Raw genomic sequence first — 24,899 nt, 5'->3', positions numbered from 1 at the left:
GTACTGCAATATCTCTATCACACCTTCCAAGGCTCAGGGTCCATTGCAGAAGAGGTGGTGGAAAGAATGTACGAGCCAAAGGAAAGGTAGTGCTCCTCCAGACACAAAATGGCCTGGATATTCATGACCTCACAGTGCCTGACACTACCTACACAAGACCATCATAATAAGAGAGGATAAGATGATGACAACAAAATAAAAGAAACTGATTGAGAGGATGAAGGGGTATGATGGAGAGTAGAGTTGCAAAGGGGAAAGTGGGAGGGGGAGGAGATTACCATGGTTTATTGTCTATGACTATGGAAGTTGTCAATAAAAAAGAATTACAAAAAGAATTACATGAATTCCAGACACACATGCCATTTAAAAAAAAAAAAATATATATATATATTTATTTGAGAGTGACAGACACAGAGAGAAAGACAGATAGAGGGAGAGAGAGAGAATGGGCGCGCCAGGGCTTCCAGCCTCTGAAAACAAACTCCAGACGCGTGCGCCCCTTTGTGCATCTGGCTAATGTGGGACCTGCGGAACTGAGCCTCGAACTGGGGTCCTTAGGCTTCACAGGCAAGCGCTTAACCGCTAAGCCATCTCTCCAGCCCCACATATGCCATTTTGTGTTCAGCTTTATGTGGGTGAATCAAATCTGGATGGCAGGATTTGTAGTAAGCAGCACAGGTGCTGGGTCCAAATGGCAGTGCATGCACTCGCTCTGCATCTACTCCTCACCTCTGTAAGGATAGGCAGGACACAGCCCTGTTGCATTTATCCTCAGTTCCAAGGTCTATGCAGCGCTAAAAAAATGCTAAGTTCACTTGTATTTTTTTTTTTTTCATAATAGAGCGACAGACACACAGAGAAAGACAGATAGAGGGAGAGAGGGGGAATGGGCGCGCCAGGACTTCCAGCCTCTGCAAACGAACTCCAGGTGCGTGCGCCCCCTTGTGCATCTGGCTAACGTGGGACCTGGGGAACCAAGCCTCGAACCGGGGTCCTTAGGCTTCACAGGCAAGCGCTTAACCGCTAAGCCATCTCTCCAGCCCTCACTTGTATTTTTAAGTTTAAGCTAACTATTAGTAAAAACCCGACCCAAGAAAAAACATCTTTTTGTTTATTTATTTTTATTTTTTTGAGAGCGACAGAGAGAGTGAGAGAGGGGGACAGAGAAAGAGATGGGGGTGGTGGTAAGGGGGAGAATGGACGCATCAGGGCCTCCAGCCACTGCAAACAAACTCCAGATGCATGTGCCACCTTGTGCAACTGGCTTGTGGGTCATGGGGAATTGAGCCTCCAACAGGGGTCCTTAGGCTTCACAGGCAAGTACTTAACTGCTAAGCCATCTCTCCAGCCCCCATTTTCTTTTCTTTATTCTAAGAGATTTTTATTTATTTGCAAGCAGCAGGAGAAGAGAAGAGAGACAGAAAATGGGCACACCAGGGCCTGTAACTACTGCAAATGAACTCCAGATGCATGTGCCTCTGTGCATCATAGGAACTGAACCTGGATCATCAGTCATCTCTCCAGCCCAAATAATTAGTTTTCTAATGGTTTCTGAGGCACTTGGAACTTATGGCCCTCAAGGTTTTGATGGACTGGTCACTTCCTCATAGAGGAGTTGTGAAGGTTAAATACCATTTTTTGTTGTTGTTTCTGAAGATAGGGTCTCACTCTAGCCTAGGCGGACCTGGAATTCACTAAGTAGTCTTAGCCTGGCCTTGAACTCACAGCAATCCTACTTCAACCTCCTAAGTGCTAGGATTAAAGGAATGTGCCACTATGCCTGGCAAAGATGACAAGAGAACTAACTTACTTATTTACTTCCTTTTTCTTTGTTTTTGAGATAGGGTCTTGGTCTAGCCCAGGCTGACTTGGAATTCACTATGTAGTCCCAGGCTGACCTTGAACTCACAGGAATCCTCCTAACTTTGCCTCCTGAGTGCTGGGATTAAAGGCGTATACCACTATACCTGGTTTCAAATGACTTTATATAGGAAAATTACATAGTCACTATCATGAATATGATCGCAACATTGCTACTGTTGTTTACTGTCATGCTCCTCACTGTTCAACTGTGAAAAGGACATGTGCCAGGTGAGAATTACTGTCCTATGGGACAGAGATCAGAATGCGGTACATGTGACATCTAGGGCCTACACAGAAACAGACACTGGAAGGAGCGCCGCCCAATGTGAACCACTTCCAGGTTCCCATGTGCACACTGAGACAGTTCTGCTATGGTGGTCCTAAGATCTCCTTAGGAATGCAACTTAATGCACTGCACAAGTGCACACATCACTTGGTTAAACTACAGTTTAAGAAACGAAAGCATTACAGGGTTGGGGATGCAGATCAATTCCCAATATAGCATTAAAAAAAAGAGAAATAAAACATGGGTAGTGAGTGAGTGTTGACTAAATCAAGCCTGAAGAGACAGACTTGGGCTGTCCAGGTAAGTACGAGTAAAAATTTATGGGCCCATCATGAATCCCTGCTCCTGCTTTTTGCCTTGTATGGTGGGGAGATGGAACCCCAGACCCCAGTTCTGAGGCTGAGAACATGGGAGTTCAAAAGGACATTTGTGTCTAGGCATAGTGTTCTCTGTGCCCAAGGGACTTTGGAATGGGCTGTCAACCCCAGCCCATCTGCACAGCAGCAGCAGGAAAGCAGAGCCAGCATGTCTTGTGTGTCTACAGCAGTGGGACCTCATGTTTTATATGCACCTGGACACTAAGTGAGTCCTTTCTGTGAACACAATCCAGCAATGGGAAAAACCTGCAGAAATGCCCTGAGCCCTAATACACTGCAAAGTTGGGGAAACTAACCCCTAAAAATTAATTGAGAAGAGTGAATGAACAACTTACCATGCAAGTTTTAGGGAGCAGATATAAAAGTGAATCCAGCCATGGAAAAGGGAAAGCTTTATGATCACTGTAGACTTGAACAGGGTTTAGAAAGTATTAGAAACCACCTTGAAGCATGATTACCAGAAATCTCTCCTCCTTCTCCAACCAGCGTTGGTCTTCCTCCATTTCCTGCTGCTGTCGGATCAGCCGCTCTTCCATCAGGTGAGGGGGCAGCACCTGCCCGATCCCCCGAAGGTCCAACGCCGCCGAGTCCTGAAATGACAGTTAGAAAGAGCATGTTCAACTTCTGGCGTCAGTTTTCATGCCTCTACTTTGTACTGTTAAGGAAAACAGTGAAGGTGGTAAGCACAGAGTCTCTCATACTCCACCCATCTCTTTGGAGGTTGGAATTCTACTGTTTCTCACAGATTCACTTGGGGGCTTGGTTCTAAGAAATAATCCTGCTTGTGTAAAGACTGCATTGCTACCACGGTAAAACTGGCCAACAGTATGGAAATAAATCACAGGTTTAACTAAGACACATCATATCATAGAGCATCATCAGTCACTAAACATGTTTATTCCCAGAAAAAAAACACCAATAACAGACAAGCATGGATTCACCATTTCAAATAAATAGTACTGTACAAATGTCCCTTCATTTTAATGGGAGATCTGCAGATAAATTAACATGGCTCACAGAAGAGATGGCTTTACCTGTTTTCTTTCCCCCTCTGGTCTATTTCTATGGTCATTATACATTCTCAAGGACTCTTCCTTTCAAATGAATGGACTAAGATTGCAGCACTTATCCTCAGGTATCTTCTTTTCTTTTTCTCTTCTCTTCTTTGTTCTTTCCCTTCCCTCCCTCCCTTCCTCCTTCCCTCCCTTTCCTTTGCTTTTTGAGGTAGGGTTTTATTCTAGTCCCGGCTGACCTGGAATTCACTATGTAGTCTCAGGATGGGCTTGACTTCATGGTGATCCTCCTACCTCTGCCTCCTGAGTGCTGGGACTAAATGCTTTCTTTTCTTTTTCTTAATTTGCAGTGTTGGGGATTAAACCTAGGGCCTCAGCCTGGAGATATGGCTTAGTGGTTAAGGCACTTGCTTGCGAAGCATAAGGACCCAAGTTAGACTCCCCAGAACCCACATAAGCCAAATGTACGGGGTGGCGCATGCGTCTGGGTTTGTTTGCAGTGGCCAGAGGCCCTGACGTGCCCATTCTCTCTCTCTAATAAATAAATAAAAGTTAATCTAGGGCCTCATATGTATTACATATATGCTCTACCAATGAGCTATATTTCTATCCCTGGGTATTTCCCCCCCCCCTTTTTTTTTTTACATTTATTTGACAGAGAGAGAGAGAGAGAGAGAGAGAGAGACAGAGAAAGAGAGGGAGAGAGAGAGACAGAGAATGGATGTGCCAGGGCTCTAGCTACTGCAAACAAACTCCAGACGTGTGTGCCCCCTGTGCATCTGGTTTACATGGGTCCTGGGGGATTAAAACTGGGTCCTTTGGCTTTGCAGACAAACACCTTAACTGCTAAGCCATCCCTCCAGCCCCTTCTCCCACTTTTTGTTTTGTTTTTGAGACAAAGTTTCTTACAGCTAATCCAGGCTGGTCTTGAACTTGACATAGTTCATGACCTTGAATTTTCGATCCTCCTCCTTCCACCTCCCAAGTTCTAGAATTAAAGGTATGTACTACTGCATCCAGTTTTATGCGGTGCTGAGGACTGAACCCAAGGCTTCCTGCATGTTAGGCAAGCAATTTAAGAACTGAGCTACCCTGTCCTCAGATCCCAAGTATTTCTTCTAGTTAAGAACAGCCCCTCCCCCACCAAATTAGAAAAACATCTGAAAAGATGGGGTTATTTAGTTATTATTATTATTATTATTTTTGAGGTATGTTTTAGGCTGGCTGGGAACTTAAATCCTCCTGCTTCAGCCTCCCAACTTCTCAGATTACAGGATCAGGTTCTGCCATAGCTGACTAGGGTCAGATTTAAATACAATAAGTGCCTTTATATGTTATGCAACAAAAGTGTACAGATACCCAGTTTACCTCCATGCTGGGCTGCCACATAGACACCTCCTGAGGTCTGTGATTCCATGATTCTGTTTGGTCCAGAAGGGATGCCTGACCTGGGTAGATGCTGCCAGCCATGGCTGCGATTCCATGGGAACCCGGGTAGCCAGAGACCTGCAAGTCAGTAGACAAGGTAAGATAATGTGCAACAGAGCTTCTGCATGGCTCTGCTTGCCACATGAAACAAAGTAAGTCCAAACACAGAGAAAGACTATTGCCCCCATGTCCAAGTTCTAATCCCTTGAATATGTATGTCCTATGACTAGACAAAAGGGACTTTGCAAATGAGACTGCAAATCATGAGCATGGAGGTAGACTATGCTGGATTATCTGAATGGATCTACATAATCACAAGGGCTTAAGTGCAGGATAGAAGTAGAACACTGAAAAATGGCCAAGAGACTCAACACTGCTACCCTGGAAGAAAGGGCCATAAGCCCAGGAATGCAAGGGCCAAAGAGATAGGTTCTTAGTCAAAGCCTCAGGAAGTGCAATTTTCTGTAGCTCCATTAGCCTATGCAACCTTATAGAGGGAGACCAGACACTATTTAGTTTAGAATTTTACATTTATGGAAATATTTAGAGCAGAGTATCTCTGGAAGGAAAGACTTTGAGGCCAGCCAGGACTACTGTCTCAAAAAACAAATGAAATAACACCTAACAGAGCTGGGTATGATGGCATATGCCTATAATGCTAGCACTCATGAGACAGAGGCATTGCAAGTTCGAGGCCAACCTGGTCTACTTACCAGGTCAACTAGGGCCAACACTGCAAAACCCTGTCTCAACCCCAACTCCACCCCCCAAAAAAAGTACTACCAAGAAACAAAAATCACAATAAAAGCTCCCACAGACAAAAATAAAACCTTCCAACAAAACTCCAGTGAACAAGGGCTGATGGTAGGAAAGGTCACGTCATGACTGAGGCAGAAAGAGGATAATCAGTATGACATAGTGTAAAATCTGGGCAGAAAGAAAGCACAGGGGTTTCCTGAGATGGGTCCCCCTCGACTGAGAGAGCAGGGAGCAGAAACAGGGTTGTCCCCAGAGTGTCCAGAAAAGAGGGTATGGACAGACTAATCGTCCATCTGCTCAATGACCAATGTTCAATACAGCTTTCTGTACTTACACAAAGCACAACTCAGTCCCCTTTCTCAAAGGCTTCCACTGTAGTGGGTCAGCCAGCACTAACACACAGCCTGAGCCCTGAGCTGTGAGCACATAACTGAAGAATGCCCTCTGCACAGGTGTGTGTGAGGGGTTGTCACTGAAGCGATGGCTGGGGTGACCACTTTCTTAGCTGTTGCTACCCAAAATAAGTAGGTGAAAGAGAACATAGAGATAAACGCAATGTTCTATCTCACTCCACCCAAAGTACTGATGGATCCAGAATCACATTCTAGGGCTGGTGAGGTGGCTTAGAGGTTAAGGTGTTTGCCTGCAAAGCCTATGGACCCTGGTTCAACTCCCCAGGACCCAAGTAAGCCAGATGCACCAGGTGGCGCATGCAACTGGAGTTCATTTGAAGTGGTTGGAGGCCCTGGGGCACCCATTCTCTCTTTATCTCTATCTGCCTCCCCTCCTCAAATAAATGAATAAATTTTTTTTTTTTTAAAGAAGTAAGTTCTATATCATAATGAGCACTTGTGTTACCTGGTAATGATTGGTCTGTACCATGTGCTGTGGGCTGGGATAAAACCCTTCACTGGACCTTGGACTAGGATAGCCAGGTCTGCTGGGCTGTGAAAAAAATCAACAGGACATCATAAAAAAGAGCACTTCATTTTGGAAAACCTCTGATTCATAAAAAGAACAGAGAATGACACCTGTCTAGCAAGTTGGCTAAGAAGAAAAGGAGGCTAACACACAATGGGGTCAGATTGCTGGAGAGTGACTAAAGTGTGATCCCTTCTCACAACTTACCTGACAGTTGACTCAAACTGGCTCATGAATCAACATGTGAGATCTAAACTCCCAAGGCTCTTAGAGGGGTGCCCAACAGAGTACATCTTTGACATGATCTTGAGAAGGTCATGTTTTCTCAGCTGTGACATCAAACTCCACACTGGACATTATCAATGTTAAAAACATTTGTGGGGCTGGAGAGATGGCTTAGCAGTTAAGGTGCCTGCCTGAGAAGCCTAAGGACTCATGTTCGACTCTCCAAGATCCCATGTAAGCCAGATGCATGAAGGTGAGGCAAGCACAAGGTCACACATGTCCACTAGGCAGCACAAGCATCTGGAGTTCAATTGCAGTGACTGAGGCCCTGGCATGCCAATTTCCCCTCTCTCTCCTTTCTGTCTCTATTGCGCTCTCTAAAAAACGTCCACTCATAAAGCAAACACTCAGCGTATGGAATGTTCAGAAAAGGAAGAGCTGAGGGACAGCAAGCACAAGAAGTCACTTGGGGTAGGATGAGTGAGGGTTAATGTATTTGGGGACAATGTTCTCAGGGTCACTCTGAATGTAGACTATGAATACATAGAAAACCACTTAATCAAACACACTGAGCATATTGTACGGCCTGTGGGTCATGTCTATGTAAGGTTATTAAGTCATCACCAATGAAGGATGCTGAGAGACCACAATGCTCTGTCTAGTGAGCCAGGAGCAGGTATCTGTCTGCTCTGCTTCTTCTGCTGGTTGGGCGAGCAGCTGAACTGACTGTCCTGTTTCCTCATCTATAATGTGGGGACTAGGCCCTGCAGCTCTGAAGTTCTCATTTTGTCTCTGAGATAAATGAATTCAAAGTTCAGAGAGAAAGAATGATTTTGTTTGAAAAAGAGGGCTGAAAGAAGAAGCAAGTCCTTTAAAAGTAAGGATTTAGTGAAGTGGAAACTTATCTTTTTCCAACTGAAGGCAAACCAGAAAAACCCTGCTATGTATGTGAAGCCTCCAGAAGCTATACAATTCCTGGAGGCACTGTGTCTCCTCACCCTCAGCCCTGTCACACTCAAAACAGCATCCCAGAACCAGTCTATTCCAAACCTAAGCGCACGAGGCATGTACTCCTCAAAGACCCCTGCAACAGGGAAGAGATACAGAGGGGGCTGTAAGCTGTTCTCTGTGGCCAGAAAGGCCATGTCTAAAGTATATTCCTTGGAACTCAAGGGACTGTATTCAAGCCTAATTTTTAAAGTTTAACTGGGAAACGTGGCTGTGCTGATTTCAAATAGGTTAAGAAGAGTCAGACCACCGCTGTGCTTTGCTGCTTCAGTGGGACAGACATTTAGAAGGACCATGCTCACAGGTAGGCTTGGGGTGGACTTTCTGAATCCATTGTTCTTGGAGTCCAAGTATGGAAAGATGCATAGACAAGATGGAGCAATGAAGAGAGCCGACAGTCAACAGGAGTGTCTGTTGGCATGCATTTAGAAAGTGTCGTGTAAGAAGCAGGTAAAGAGGCTGCGGAGTTAGAACTCAGTGGTGTAAAGAGCTTGCTTGCCTTGCAAATATGAAGACCTGAGTTCAATTTCGAGAACCACATAACAATGCTCATTTGTCACATGAAGACGGGAAGATCCTGGCTCAAAAACAGTAGATGGCAGAGCTAGGAAGATGGCTCAGCAGTTAAAGATGCTTACCCACAAGCCTGCTCTGCTGGCCCAAGTTTAATTCGTTAGCAGCCACGTAAAGCTAAATACCAAGTGGTACACATGCCTATAACCCCAAGGTGCCCACAGAGATAGGAAGTGGAGACAGGACAACCCAGAAGGTCGCAGGCCAGCTAGACTAGTGCACACACAGTGGAAAAAACAACTGTCTTAAGCAAGGTGGAAGGAGAGGACACTGAGGTTATTGTCAGATCTCCATACACAGGTGTATGCACCCATATACATAAAATCATACACACACCCAATTAAAGAAAAGAACTAAAAACAAACAATGCTAGGCATGGTGGTGTATGCCTTGAATCCCAGCACTCATGCAGCTGAGGCAGGAGGATTGCTGTGGGTTTGAGGCCAACCTGATACTATATAGTGAATTTCAGGTCAGCCGCGGCTAGAGTGAGACCCTACCTTAAAAAACAAACAAAAGTCACAGTAGGTGGCATACCTGAGGAGTGACACTTCAAATCATCTTTTGGCCTCCACATACATGAATACAAATGTGTACCTACATGCATATAAGACACACGTGTGCACACAGACAGTACACAAAGGCACAAGTACACACAGAGGTGTTTAGTGAGTGTACCGCATGCACACTGAACAAATTACAAATAATTGGGCCGTTGTGACAGCAATGCTACAGTTCCATGTTATCCCCATTTTAAATCAGCTTGAACAAGTCACAGAGCTGATAAATGCAGAATCCCAATCTGTGCCTTGCCTCTACTTGATGATAAGTGCACTTACGACTTGCCAAGTAAGAAGGAACAGAAGAGGAATGAGGCAGAGACAAATTCAGTACCAGAGCAAATATAACCCAAGGGTCCACTGCAAAATAAAAACAAGGAAAGGACAGGGCTGGGGAGATGGCTTAGTGGTTACAGGCACTTGCTTGCAAAGCCTGCTGTCTCAGGTTTGATTCCTCAGCATCCATGTAAAGCCAGATGTGCTTGAGAAGAGACCCTGGCATGTCAACACATACAAGTGCAAGTAATAAAATTTTTAAAAGGAAAAGATAAAATATGTTTGGGTATAAAACATAATTGTACAAAGTTCCAGACCTGTGACCTGGAAGGTGAGGACTCAACTCTGCTTCAGTCCTCTGCATACAGGAGCTCCCAACAGCAAATGGTGAAGCAGAACAGTGGCAGGACCACCTCCTAGAGCTGTGATGAAGATGCTTCTACAGTGTCACTGTGGGTCATTAGGGTCTCTCTACCTCCTCCTTTACAACAAACTCTGGTTTTCACATGGAAGTGGGGAAATTCTGCTATGCTACATCCTTCCACGAGAAGAGGGAAAAGGAGGTCTTTAGCTGGGTGACGCCTCCCTCAGTATAGTGTAGGACCCCCGTGGGGTGCTCCCGATGGCCACAATTTGTGGCCTAGCATACTTCTCTTAAGGTGACTGAGCCAAACAGCAGTTAACAACAAAATGCTTGTCATCTGAACCTACAACCAGAGACAATTCCATGTTGCATATTAACATGAATGCTGTTTTCTACGGTTTATTGATTACCTGTCCAGAGTGCAAGTGTTGGGGATGGTGGGAGGTGGTTCATCATGCTTCACAGAGCTAGGTTATTGGAAGTAGGAGATTGCTTTTTGTGTGGAACGAGAGCTCAGTTGGTAAAGTGCTTGTCTTGCAAGCATGAGGACAAGAGTTCCATTCCCATTCTCCACAAAAAGAAAATGCCTGTGTCTGGTGGTATAAGCCCAGCTCTGGGGAGACCAAAACAGGAGGATCCCTGGGACTCACTGACTAGCTAAGCTAGCCTAATTGGTGAACGAACTCCAGATTCAGAGAGAGAACCTGTCTCAAAACAGATGGAAAGCAAGGTTATCCTCTGACACAAACATGCATGTATCATGTGAACAAATGAACGCGCACACACCCACCCACACCCACACACACAGTTTTTAGAAATCATGATAAAACCAGCACAATATTTAAACAGTTCTGTTAACAAGTCTCTGAGTATTTCCTTTCAAAAAGCAAATGAAGTATTTCCAAGTTACAGTTTCAGCTAACCAAATACAAATAGCAAGAAATTACTCAGTGAAAGAAAAAGGCCTGTTGTCTTTATTTTTTAAAATTAATTAATTAATTAATTAATTTTTGGTTTTTCGAGGTAGGGTCTCACTCTAGCTCAGGCTGACCTGGAATTCACTAAATAGTCTCAGGGTAACCTCAATCTCATGGCAATCCTCCTACCTCTGTCTCTTGAATGCTGGGATTAAAGGCGTGCGCCATCATGCCTGGCCTTAAATTTATTTATTAGAGACAAAGGGAGGGAGGAAGGGAGAATGGGCACTCCAAGGCCTCTAGCCACTGCAAACGAACTCCAGATGCATGAGCTACCTTGTACATCTGGCTTACATGGGATCTGGAGAATTGAACCTGGGTCCTTAGACTTCTCAGGCAAGCACCTTAACCACTAAGCCATCTATCCAGCCTCACTGTCTTTTTACTGTCCACAAAAAAGTCCGTATTATTCATACAAGTCACAGTGTAAGAAGATGCTACCATGTCCAAAGCCAAAGGTGTGTGAAGACTTCTTAAAGAAAGGAAAGTACATAGGAGACAACTTGGTTCCCGTCCCCCAGCACCCAGCCAGTGTAAAAGGCTGTAGCCACCCTCCTGAGCTGGGAGGGGGTAAGAAAAGAGAGTTGGAAGGAGGCAAGTAAAAGCAAGGTACAAGAGTGCTGCACCATACCTAGCCACACAAAGGAATAAAAAAAATTGTAGGATGCCCCCAAGTCACCACCTGCACCAAAACCAAACCAAAGAAAAGGAGCATGGCCAGATGGAATTGGATTTATATTAAACAAAGCAAAATAGCCAGGTGTGATAGCACTCGCTTGCCTTTAATCCCAGCACCTGGAAGACAGGTAGGAGGACTGCCATGAGTTTGAGGCCAGCCTGAGCTAGAGAGAGTGCTTCAGAAAACCCAAAAACAAACAAGCTAAAATATCCCAAAACAATGACAGACTTCTGTCAGAGTACTTGATGAATCACTAAAGGCCAGTGGTAAGACCCTATTGCTGAAGACTCCATACACAACTGACACGTAAAATGGAATGACATGGCTGGAAGCCAGGAGAGAGTCAGTCCCCAGACAGTCAGTGTGTCTAGTGCCAGAAGGTGCTACATGGGCGACTGGGGGAAACGACCAAGATCTGTCCAAGCAACTCATTGTCTAACCTAATTAGCAACAAATAACCTGATGTGATGCCCACACAAGTGCAATAGTGGCACACAGCCACGGTGAGGAACCAACTGCTCCTGATTTGGCTAACTGATCCACTCAGTGGTACTAGACCCTTAGCTGGAGCTGGGAAACAAGTCAGAACCATACCCAAACACAAGCCCACTCTACAATATCAAGCTACCATCAATCATGGGGTACAAGAGGGCCTACACCTATCAAACTGTCTATCAAAAAAGTAAGTGTTATCTCAATTTTCCGGGTGCTGACTTACTCTCTGTTGGAGAATCTGCTTCTCTTTTTCAGATAGATGCAGATCCTAAGGAGAGAGCTGCCCCAACATACCTCAAAAGGGGCCCAACTGAAACTAAGGGCAATTGGCGAAACAAGCAAGGGTGATGTTTTCCTGTGAACCGGATACCAGCACAAAGGGGAAGGAGAGCAACGCAGAGAAAAATCAACTCCTACCAAATCAGAGAGCCAGAGTCTCAGAGGCCCCCAACACCTCAGCACTGAAGCAGACCACAAATGAACCCAACATGGCTCAGGGAAATTTTGTGGAAGAGGGGGCAGAAATAATGTCAGAGTCACATGTTGGGTCATGATTTGCAGAGACATTTATCATACCAATAACTGGGGGCTAACTCCACAATGCACGACCCATTCACATCAACAAGGAGGGTCCAATGGAAGGGGGTAGATCACAGATGAGCCTAAACAATGGTACCAAACTGCCTGTTTTTGCTGAAAAGAAAACTAATAAATTAAATTTAAAAAAAAACAACCCCAAAATTAAAAAATAAAAAAATAAACTAAACTATAAAGCACTCATGGTGTAGCCTGACATCTTAACCTGACTGACTGTTAAAGATCACTTCTGGCAGCTAACAAGCGATAGCCTCCCTCTACTGTCCCATGGAGGGAGGATGGGAAGAGGCAAAGGAAGAGTAATTTCAGATCAAGTGTGCTTTGTGACTGCTGGCTTCTCTCTCCTCTACAGAGCATGCACATTAGAAAATGTCCACCCAGGAGGGCCCTCTGTAGTGGAGGAATGTTACAATGCCTACCCAGATCCCAGTAGCCAATGAACACAGCTGCCCACCCCACAGACTTCAGAAATAGTGCAGGGATCCGCGAAGTGGAGGCTGGGGGTGGGGAAGCTACAGCTACCTTGGGTGGTGCTTCGTCAGACCCTCCAGAATCCCAGGACACTGAGGCCTGTCTTCTGGACTCCATCCTCATCCGTTCTTCTTGCTGCACCTTCTCCTCCTCCAGGATTGTGCTGGAGAGACAATACATTGTGTTAAAGGAGCTGACAGAGAGTCACATCCCAAACCCCTAACCAGACTCATGTAAAAGATACCAGTTGCTCCCAGGAAAGGATAACCATTGAGAAAGGCACCTGTTGGTGGTTGCAGGGGAGGGTTGGGAAAACCCTTCACAAAATTATTTTCCAAGAGCCATGATTCCAACAGGCAAGTCCACTTAAACCCAGCCATGGGTAAGAAAAAGATCCTGGTACAAATGAAAGTTGTGCTGTCATGATGTGCTTGTCCACCAGCTTATTTGTGCAGAACACAAGGACCCTGAGGAATCCCAAGCAACCCTTTACTAAGTGTGTGTACATGTATGCAGCAGACTACATGAACACATGCTCCCAGTCTGACTTTACCAGCACATGATATGACCAGCCAGCAAGGAGGCCAAGATCTTTCCAGCTTGCTTAGTGTGCCCACCTACTTACTTTCAGATCAAGAAGACACTGTAAAATGCAAGAGTACTTACAGGTACTTCTGAAAACACTGCTTACTCTAAGCTGGAAATGCCCCACTTACCACCGCCAGGCTGCTCAGCGGGCCTCCGCTGTGAGGTGAGGTGAAGCGAGGCGAGGCGGGTGGCTTCTCAGTCCTGGCTGTCTGCCATTAGAACACAGCCCAGAGCTACACAACTGGTCTCCAACTCCCCACAACCTCCTTGGGACTTGGTAGGTAGCAGGTCTTTGAAACCTTAGCGTTAACTGTGGCAAGAACCACTCTTCTCTCTATGCCTGCAATGAGGCTCATTCAAACATTCTGGACCCTGGCAGCCAGACGAAGTAAATAACCACCGAGAATTACTCAGGAAACAGTGACATCAGCTGCACAGACTCTTACTAATCTGGGAATCTGCTCGACATTCCTGCTGCCTGGAGGGTGGAGTCTGTTCCTCTCACAGTCACCTCCCAATCAGAAGCAGACACACAAAATTCATCTCATAACTGCCTTTAGTTAGCAAGCCATCACTACAAATGTGAAGGACACTTCCCCCACTGCAGGAATGTTTTCCTCAAAGGAGAAAGTCTGTTGCCACTTTAAAGCTTCTAGTCCCAAGGGCTCAGCCCTCCTCTCAGTAAGACTGCTTTCCTTTTGTTCCAGTTAGGGTTTGCAGTGGAGCAAATAAACACCAAGTTGCTTTAGTAATACTTAAAAAATTCTTGGGGACAAAGAGTGCAGCTCAGTGGTACAATACTTGTATGGAATGCACCAGGCTTGGATTCCATCAAAATGAAAACCCACCCAAAAAAGCTACTCAGAATTTCTAGCAGCCTCACAGGACAGACCTGATGTTCTTGGTCCCAGCACTACTGGCTGGTGTGCAGGACCAGGGAAACACAGTGAGGGGAAGGCTGGAACACACTGATGGGCTCCGCCCTGCTTCAATCCTAACAGCATCCTGAGTGGGTGAGAGGGCAGAAGGAGATGGTATTGAGCTGTCAGGAATCTCTGATGGGGGTCTGGTCCTGCCTGCCAACTTTCTGCAGGGTGATGACATTAAGGCAAATAAAAATTTGAACATCTGGGGCTGGAGAGATGGCTTAGCGATTAAGCGCTTGCCTGTGAAGCCTAAGGACCCCGGTTCGAGGCTCGGTTCCCCAGGTCCCACGTTAGCCAGATGCACAAGGGGGCGCACGCGTCTGGAGTTCGTTTGCAGAGGCTGGAAGCCCTGGCGCGCCCATTCTCTCTCTTTCCCTCTATCTGTCTTTCTCTCTGTGTCTGTCGTTCTCAAATAAATAAATAAATAAAAATTTTTTTAAAAAAAAGAGAAAAAAAAATTGAACATCTGAACATTTGAACCATGACATGAAGGCCATCAAGAGAGTGGGGGGAGGGCTCTGCCTGGCCCTTCTGTCCCAGGCCTTAGGGGAGGCTGCAGAGGAGACCATCACAGTGCACTTGACTGAAGTGCAGCAACTCACTGTCCATTCCATTTGTATGGGAACAACCACCTTTATGTTTTCCCTTTCCATTTAAATGTAAGACTCTACAAAACCTCTGTTATGTTCAGAACGGAACCATACCGTGCACACAGCAGACTAGTATATAGGCATTACTAAAATCCATTAACCATGTGACTTAGCTGAGGTCAAGTTCAAGTTCTACAATTCTATTAATCCACACCTCATCCACAAGTAGAGTATCTCTCTAACAACCTCTCTCAACGAGTTAAATGTCTAACTACTGACCATGAAGAGTGGTTGGTTACAAATAAAATGAAACTTAGACAATATATAAAGAGCTTTGAAACCCAAGAAACTATGATATAGATTTCCCATAAAATAATATCCAATGACTATTTCACACACAAGGGGCTGCAAGTATTTCACATGGATTAAAATCCAATCAGAGTCTGAAATACTAAAAAGCAATCATGCTTTTTGCATGGGGGAGGGGCTGTTGTTGATTTTCAAAAATTAAAAAAAATTATTTGGGGGGAGGGCTGCGAAACGAGAGCGTCAGGGCCTCCAGCCACGGCAAACAAACTCCAGACATGTGTGTCTTCTTGTCCATCTGGCTTACATGGGTCCTGGGAAATGGGTCCTTTGGCTTTGCAGGCAAGCACCTTAATACTAAGTCACCCCTCCAGCCCACTGTTGACTTTTGAGGTAATGTCTCACTCTAGCCCAGGCTGGCCTCAAACTCATGGCAATCCTCTTACCTTTTCCTCCCAAGTGCTGGGATTAAAGGTGTGCACCAGCATGCCTGGCCGTCTCCTGTGGCATTCGTAACTGCCTTTTACGTGCCTGTTACGATGCAACCATTGACACAATGCTCTGAATATGCTGCCAGTCTAAACAACACAAGGGACCTCCACTCATTCACAGTGTGAACAGGCTCCCGGGTCATGACAGAGACACACTTAATCCCCAAGCCTGCCAAGGGAGGACAGCAAAGGCTTATGTCTTGCACAGTAGGGGTGTGTGCATGTGGCAACCAACACAGGTGAGTGCCTTCTTCCATGCCCAGGGAAGTCCCTATACTGCCATGTGCTCTATAACCCCTCACAAACTACCTGACCAGAAACCCTTCTTCCCGGCTCAGCCCCTCCTAGTTGCATTTCAAGTGCACTCAGTGCTTCCTGAAGCCACCAACTCTTTTTTTTTAAATTTTTATTAGCATTTTCCATGATTATAAAAAAATATCCCATGGTAATTCCCCCCGCCACCAACTCTTTTGAGGCTAAGTTACATTTCTCTCCTCTAAGTTCTCTAAGAATGAATGCTTACCAAATGTAACTCTAGTCAAAATGTACATAAGAGTTTGGCTTTTTGACGTCTGTCATGCAAGGCCTGTTTTCACAGAGTGAGCACAGGCCCCACAAAGGGTACTGCATCCACTGACAATGGCGTATGGGACAGGGGAGGTCTGAGAGGGAAACAGGCTGCGACTGACCAAGAGCACACTGACATGCTTCCTGCACTCATAACTGGCCAGGTGGGATAGGCCTGTGGTTCACTTTGTTCGAGGTGGCATCAGGGAACTGGAGGCTACAGTATGAGACCACAGCAAAGAGACTAACTGGTCCCAGAGAGAAGCACATCCTGGTTGGTTTCCAGGGCTTGCTTTCTATCACTGAAACCTGGTCACAAATCCCAACATTTTATGACTTCAAAAAACCAAAAAGTAGCTAGGCATGATGGCATCCATCCATCCATCAATATATATACCTTTCTTCCTCCCTCCCTCCCTCCCTTCCTTACTTTCTTTCTTCCTTTCTTTCTGAGAGAGAGAGGGAGGGAGGGAGGGAGGGGGGAAGGAGGGAGGGAAGGGGAGAGAGGGAGGGGGAGAGAGAGACAATGGGTGCACCAGGGCCTCCAGCCACTGCAAACAAACTCCAGATGCGTGTGCCTCCTTGTGCAGCTGGCTTACATGGGTACTGGGGTACCAAACCTGGGTCCTTAGGCTTTGCAGGCAAGCACCTTAACCACTAAGCCATCTCTGCAGCCCTACGGCAGATTGTTTCAGATTGTTTGTGAGTACAACTGAGCTCACTCTTCCATCATGCTGCTGGCCTTGCCACCTAAGATGGCACACATCTTTAACCCCAGCACTTGAGAAGCAGAGGTAGGAGGATCACTGTGAGTCTGAGGTCACCCGGAGACCACAGCAAAAAACCAAAAATGAAAAAAAAAATTAAAGGGGTTTGTTAACAGCAATTTCCAAGCTCCTCATGTAAGCTGGATTCAAAAAGTGATGAAAACATTTGGTGTTCCCCTGCAGTGACAAGAGGCCTGGCATATCCATATACACTCATGCAAATAAATAAATGAATTATTATTTTTTAAATAAAAGCCTATACAATCCAAGGGAAAAAAATCAACAAAACCAGAACTTTAAAAAGTCCTTTCTTGGGACTGGAGAGAGTGTTCTGTGGTTGGGTTTCTTCCTGTGTAAGCATGAAGGCCTCAGACCCTCTTAGTCCGAATCCCCAGAATCTACATTAGACAGTGTCCACATGTGTCTGTAACCCCAATCCCTTAGAGCAGAAGAGTAGGATAAAAACAAACAAACCAGGAAGCTTTGGGATCAGTAAGATACTCTGGTTCACATAAGAGCTATGGAGTGGGACACTTGATATTTGACTCTGACCACCTCAGGCAAGTGTCCCTGACCACATGTAAGTGCATGAGTCAGTGAATGGGCACACACATGTGCATACATCACACGCACATTACACACACATTTGCAACAAACAAACAAAAAAACCCAGGACTTGCTTTTTGAGCTAAATTAAAATTTAGGGAAGCTGGGCTGGAGAGATGGCTTAGCGGTTAAGCGCTTGCCTGTGAAGCCTAAGGACCCCGGTTCGAGGCTCGATTCCCCAGGACCCACATTAGCCAGATGCACAAGGGGGCGCACGCGTCTGGAGTTCGTTTGCAGTGGCTGGAAGCCCTGGCACGCCCATTCCCTTTCTATCTGTCTCTTTCTCTCCCTTCCTCTCTGTCACTCTCAAATAAAGAAATAAAAAAAAAAATTTAGGGAAGCTATGAGAAGGCCATGTGACATGACTTTTAGGCAGTGGGAATGCCATGTTAAGTAGGGTCTTATCAGGCCATTTTATTTTATTTTATTGGGCATTGTGAAATGGTCACCCTGATCTTAGGGCAACACTTCCCACCCAACCTGCAACCAGGTCCTTTTAGGTTCCTCATCACAAAGAGACTCTCTCAGGTGACAACTGGCCAACTTCTGCTCAATCACCTCGTCTCATCTGGGTTTACTGCCTAAGTCTTCCTTTTAGCCCTAGGTGATCATCTAGTGCCTGCTGTGGGATTTAGATGGAAACTTCCTATGGCAGTGAGATATGGGTCAAATCTTCCCGGCAGCTAAAGAGCACCTGCACACTGGATAACTCCGATGTGGAACTGAGCTCATTACCTGCATGCCACAAAGATAAGTAGGAAGGGACTCTTCCCATCTCAGGGCTCCACTCTCACACCAGAAATAGCCTGTCAAAGTGTGTGTCTCAGAAACTTGCATTTGTGGCCCAGAGTAGCCGGGAACGTAAGTGCTCCCCGCACAGAGCCGCTCTCCCAGCTGCTTTCCTGCAGCTGCTCTAGCGCCAGGCAGTGAAGGAGGACGTGCAGGTCACGGAGGTCAAACTGGAGCATATTTTCCCAAACTCCCAATATTTTTAAAAGCACCACATTCCATCAGAAAGCCTTTAGCTGCCTAATGTAAACTGGCAATAAGCCCTCATGGTTTTTCCAAGTTCCAAACTTGCAAAGAGATGAAACAAGAAAAGCTGAGACTTGTCATTTAGTCAACATGAGCACTTGATAGTTCTGTCTTATTCATGAGTCACAAAAGAGGAAGGATAAGTTTATTTAATGTTAAGCTTATTTCTTCCCTCACTTTAGCACACAAAAATCACCAAAGTAACCAATGCACCATCAAAGGACACGAAGACTGTGAGAGCCACTCTGGTTTTTGCAACAGCCTGCTATGCTCAGGCCCCTGGACCCTGACTGTCCAGCCTGCAGGTCTTACTGGATGGCAGACAAAAACTAGTCCTTTGTCTCCAAGGGTGACAATGAGTCTCTAGCCAAGGTAAGTTTCATGAACGTTGATAGCTGGTCCTGGTGGTTGAGGTTTAAGTCTCTTGGATGTCCCAAAGGAAAAGGCAGTAGTGGGAAACTGCTCCTTGGTGGACTATAGCCATGGACCTCCCAGCAAGTGGTTCTATCCTTAAGCAAGGTGGTTCCATATTGTTACTGCCTTACAGCTATAGAGAATGGAACTTTTCTCCCCTCCTCTCCTCCTCCTCTTCTTTGCAGAGTGATGGAGGAACACTGCTCAAGATGTAATCCAGGGCTTCACAGGTACTAGCCAAGTACTCTACCACAGTGCTATACCCACAGGTAGCTAGTCAAGCACTCTACTACAGAGCTACACCCTCACCACTATTTCATGTGTCCTGTGAATTACTATGGCGCAAACTATTCTCTTTAAAATTATAAAACATTGTGTGAGTGTGTGCATGTGCACATGGACATGCATGTGCATGTATGTGGAAGCTAAATGTTGACACTGGGTTATCTTCCTCAATGGCTCTCCACCTTATTCCTTGAGACAAAGTCTCCCAGTAAACCTAGAGCTCACCAATTCAGCCAGACTAGCTGTTAAGCAAACCCCAGGGATCCCTCTGTCTCTGGCCTACTTAGCACTGGGTTTATATAGTGCTGTGCCTGGCTTCTATGTGGGTGCCAGGGATCAGAACTCAAGTCCTCATGTTTGGATGGCAAGCAGTTTACCCAGGCCCCAGAGATTTCTCTCTCTCCCTCTCTCCCTCTCATTTTTTCTTGAGGTAGGGTCTTGCTGTAGTCCAGGCTGAGCTGGAATTCACTATGTAGTCTCAGGGTGGCCTTGAACTCATGGCAATCCTTCTACCTCTACCTCCTGAGGGCTGGGATTAAAGGCTTGCACCACCACACTCGGCTACAAAATATGCTTTGGCCATAAAGTCAGTCTGGGTTTGCAGTTACTTAGGCTAATCTGGAAAACATCCAGAGAAAGAACAGTGATAAATGTGAACGAAAAAGTTACAGGAAAAGGACTTGTTTTGGCAAGTTCATGGAAATACCAGTTTTGAAACATGACCTCTTACAATTACTCAACATTGCCTCACCAGAAAGGAATGAACTTGACCTTTTAACAAACTTGCTGGTGTCTTTGCAGAAACCAAGCCTACAGCTTGAGCCAAGGCTCCTGAAGTAGAGGCTAAATGGGCCCTGGTCACCATGCCACAGCCACGTCTCTGCCCCTCAGAACAGGTGCTGACATGGGACATCTAACTCACTGACAAGTTGTAAGCATATTCTTCTCTTCATTTATACTATTAATATTGTTATTTTGAGGTAGGGTCTCACTCTAGCCCAGGCTGACCTGGGATTCACTATGTAGTCCTAGGCTGGCCTCGAATTCACAGTGATCCTCCTACCTCTGCCTCCCACGTGCTGGGATTAAAGGCATGTGCCACCACATCCAGCTTCTCTTATGATGAAAGCTCAAACTACAACAAAAAGCCCTGCTGTTTGCTTGCTTTGTTAACTGACTCAAGATTTTTTTCTTTAAAGCCATTTCTACTAAAATCCTATTTTAACATGGTGACCTCCTTTGATTTCAGAAATGCCTGAAAAACTTCCTGAACCCATCCTGTTGCAGACTGATTGTACCTCTGGGTAGGAGAAGACAAAGTGACAGCTCAGGAAACAGATGACAATGCCAGGCTTCTGAGGAGTAGATATGAAGAGGAAGTGGCACTAAGTGGCTTCTATTTTTTAGTGGCAGTTAGCTAGAAGACAGGCCTGGTCTTCCTGGCTTGAGAAATCAGAGGACTGATTTTGGAACAAGTGCAGCTGGTGAGAAATGAACAACGCTCAGAAAGGAGGAAACGCACACAAAGGGAGACATGAAGCAGTGCAGAGGGGCTGAGAACCCGAGCACATAGCTGCCCTATGTGTACTCTCTCCCAGGGAGAACTGGCAATGTGAAAGCAGTCACATCAACTGCTTCTGCAATACTCTTAACAGCCATAGAGGAATGCAACTGGATTTAGAGCCCTGGCAACCACAACGTGCAGGATGTGACCCAAAATAAACATGACATGCGACTCACTTTTAAGAAAAGAAAAATATGAAGGATGTTGATCCTGAAGAGGACTCAGATGCTGGGAGTAGCTCGTAAGGACTTCAAAGAAGCTGCTTTATTCAAGGACATACTAGAATAGTTGGTCATACTAAATGAAGTGGTAGGAAATGTCAGTGGAGAAATAGAATAAAAGAACGAACTAAGTAACCGAAAAACAGACAATGTGACAGAAAAGCTCTATAGAGTGAGATGCTTGGTAGGACAGAGATGACAGAGAAATTTAGCACTTATGATAAATCAACAAATATAAAAACCTAAAACCAGGAGTGGTGGCACACACCTTTAATCCCAGGAGGCAGAGGTAGGAGGATTACTGTGAGTTCAAGGCCACCCTGAGACTACAGAGTGAATTCCAGTCAGCATGGGCTACACTGAGACTCTACCTCAAAAAACCAAAAAACCTGAAAAAGAGAGAAAATGATTGGCAAAGGGGGAGAGGAGGAAGAGACATGAGAGCCTCTGAGGTTAGACTTGAAAGACACTATCAAAATATTTAGCTAGCTGTGACCCTTACACTTGCAACCCCAGAACTTTGGAGGGTGAGGCAGGAGAACTGCTACAAATTCAAGGCCACAGAGCCTACAGAGTGAGACCCTGTCTCAAGAAAGCAACTCTCCCAAAATGTTACAGGCGCCTGCAAAGGTGAAGAGGGAGAAACTGAAATAGAAAACACTTATCTTGGTCAGGGGAGATGACCAGTGGATAAAGCACTTGTCGCACAAGCTTAGAGCATCCTGGTTTGATCCCCAGGCCCCTCGGAAACAACTGGAAGTAGTGACAGGTTTCCATAATGCCCGCATGCTGATGGCGAGACAGGAGGTGAAGACAGAACTCCCTGGAAGCGAGGAGAAACCACAGCAAAGAGCAGCAGCAGAGAAGGAGCAGAGAAGAAGCCTGCCACAATGAGGCAGGCTGGCAAGGGCCAACACACACTGTTTATAGACATTTCTTTCATTTTTATTAGGGAGAGACAGAATGGGTGCACCAGGGCCTTAAGCAGCTGCAAATGAACTCCAGATGCATGCACCACCCTGTGCATCTGGCTAACGTGGGCCCTGGGGAATCAAACTGGGATCTTTGGCTTTGTAGTCAAGTGCCCTAACCACCAGCCCCCAACATGAATTTTTGACCTATATATGTGTGCTAGTGCGTGCACACACACACATTTTAAAGGAAGTTAAAGACTAAAGGCATGGTGTCCCAAGCCTTTAGTCCCAACACTTAAAAGACTGAGGCTGAGGTAGGAAGATAGCCTAGGGCAACAGAATGAGTTTCAGGTCAGACTAGGCTAGAGTGAACCCATGCCTTGAAACAAACCTCCCTAACCCCCCAAAAGTCAAAAGAAAAAAGGTATCTTAAGAAATAATAATGGGGGCTGGGAAGATATCTCAGCAATTAAAGGAACTTGCTTGCAAAGCCTGCTGGGCCAAGTTCAATTCCCAAGCCACCCACATAAGCCAGATGCCAAAAGTGGTACAAGTAGCTCATGTTCATTTGCAACGGCAAGAGGCCCTAGAGTAACCCCACCTCATACAAAAAAGAACTAAAAAGAAATAATGGTTGAAGTTTCTCCAAGTTTGACAACATGCATAGGTTTACAGATTGAAGAGTAAGTGACTAATACAGAGGAAAGCCCACCCCACTTAGAGAAAATATGGCAGCTATTGAGGGAAAATAACACATTACATACTGAGGAACCATGATTTGAATGGCCAATGACTTCTTAGAAACAAGGGTGTTGGGTTGGGGAGATAGTTCAGCAGCTAAAGGAGCTTGCTTTCAAGGCTGCTGGCCCAGGTTTGATTCCCCAGTACCCACACAAAGCCATATGCACAAAGTGTTGTATGTGTCTAGAGTTCATTTCCAAGGCTCTGAGAAGACCTGGTGTGTCCATTCTCTCTCTCTCTCATAAACAAAGTTTTAGAAACTAAAAAAAAAAAAAAATTAAAAAAGAAATAAGGGTACTGGCAGCAGTGAAAGGACTTTATTAAAAGTGCTAAAAGCAAAAACATAACCCAACCCTGGGAACCCACAAGTCTATACTCAGACAAATTAAGTTTCATTCACTTTTAGATAAAATGAAACTAATCAAAGTCAACCCCAACAGATCTGCACCACAAGAAATGTTGAAGACGCTCTTCAGGTTGGAGGTGAACCAGATGGAGTGAGCGCTGTAGCAGGAGCATGGCGCAGCGTGGGGAGAAAGAAGCTGCACACTCCTTCAGTGCACTGGAGACACAAACAGCAGCAACCTTTCCTTTCCTGTGGGGGACAATGGCATCCACACGCAGCAGCTTGAGTATAGTGGACTGAGGGGGTGGTAAATGTACTTTCTATATTTTCATGAAGACCAATTGCTAACTCAAGTCAACGATAAAGTGTTGAAGATGTACATGCGATTTTCAGTGGGCACTAAGAGTCAAGAGGGCTGCAATTGATGCTGGCTTCCAAGTGCCAGCACTCACTCCAGAGGACTCCCGCCTCCCCCTGCTCAGGCTGCAGCTCTTCGCACTTTCCTTCCACCCCTCACTGTGTATACCAGGGAGTCCAGCATTCACTTCTGGAATTAGATGCCCACCTCTTAGTTTGGCTTTTGATGTGGGGCCAATATTCCTACACTTGCTTCTCATCTCTCCATCCAGTTTCATTTTCCTACCCTATATTTAAGCTCAAGTACTGGAGCATTACCCAGAACCAGCCACTTCACAGTTGAGACAGGAAGACGGAGGCATTCGTGTTTGCTTCATTCTTCCTTACAATGTCTACAGATGCTAATGGCATTAACCCTAGACACAAAATACAGTGCATGGAGATTAAGTCTAAAGAAAAACTGTGGTTGGGAGTGGTGGCACACGCCTTTAAACCCACACTCAGGAGGCAGAGGTAGGAGATTGCCGAGAGTTTGAGGCCACCTGAGACTCCATAGTGAATTCCAGGTCAGCCTGAGCCAGAGTTAGATCCTACTTTGAAAAACCAAAAAAAAAAAAAAAAAAAAGCTGTGAAGGTAAAGGTAGGTAGGAGGAACCAAGGAAGGGACAGCAAGCTAATAAATTTAAATTTATTATGTACTTTTCATTGCTCTCGGCTAAGGATGCTTGGGACTCACTGGGAAACAGACTTCTCTGTTGCATGGGCATGCAGCAGAGCACACTGGCATGGAGACCTAAGGAGGTAATGGTAAGACAACGATCCTGGAAAGGAAGCCTAAGCACTCTGGCATAAAGCAAATGGGGGTGGGGGTGGGGGTGGGGTGGGGTTCACCTCGGAGCTGCCTTGTAGGATGAGTGGAGAATCACAGAGGGCTAGAATATTGGCCTGAGAAGCTGTCCTCTGGAAGGCTATTGTGCAGGCTCAGGCAGCATGCTGGCCTTCTTGGTAAGAGGACAGCAGGAACTGCTACCACCCTGAAGCTTCAACGAGGCCACAGGAGTTCCTTTTCTCACCCTAACTCAGCACCACTCAGGAACACAGCTGCTCAGGGAGAATTCCCCGTGGATCGTGGTGGGTGGCTTAACTCAGACCAGGTCTGTCTGCGTCCTAAGCTTGTGGTCTTATACAGTTCTGTTGCTGCTCATCTTAAAATTAAATCCCAACAATCAGACTAAGGACATTTAACTAACCCTGGATATTCATTAAAAGCTTCACTGTTACTACTGCTATCCACCAGGCTGGCTGACGT

At 45.6% G+C, this 24,899-nt stretch overlaps 1 protein-coding gene across 12 annotated transcripts in view; it reads right to left on the bottom strand.

Moving 5' to 3' along the window:
* The window catches only part of Ptk2 (protein tyrosine kinase 2), a 296,868-nt gene that overhangs the window by 29,093 nt on the left and 242,876 nt on the right, over positions 1-24,899 (bottom strand). For 11 of the 12 annotated variants that reach the window (XM_045143862.1, XM_045143858.1, XM_045143860.1 and 8 more), the window contains 4 exons: positions 12,924-13,035; positions 6,585-6,671; positions 4,908-5,045; positions 2,985-3,116 (listed from right to left, as the gene is read on the bottom strand). In XM_045143862.1, the coding sequence (XP_044999797.1) occupies positions 2,985-3,116; positions 4,908-5,045; positions 6,585-6,671; positions 12,924-13,035 (469 nt within the window). Of the gene's footprint in view, positions 1-2,984; positions 3,117-4,907; positions 5,046-6,584; positions 6,672-12,923; positions 13,036-13,588; positions 13,807-24,899 lie in introns of those variants that run through there. The other variant, XM_045143868.1, reaches the window with a different exon arrangement.

This window comes from Jaculus jaculus, chromosome 2, assembly GCF_020740685.1.
Source record: "Jaculus jaculus isolate mJacJac1 chromosome 2, mJacJac1.mat.Y.cur, whole genome shotgun sequence".
Taxonomy (NCBI): domain Eukaryota; kingdom Metazoa; phylum Chordata; class Mammalia; order Rodentia; family Dipodidae; genus Jaculus; species Jaculus jaculus.
This window is presented reverse-complemented; position numbering and strand designations above follow the sequence as displayed.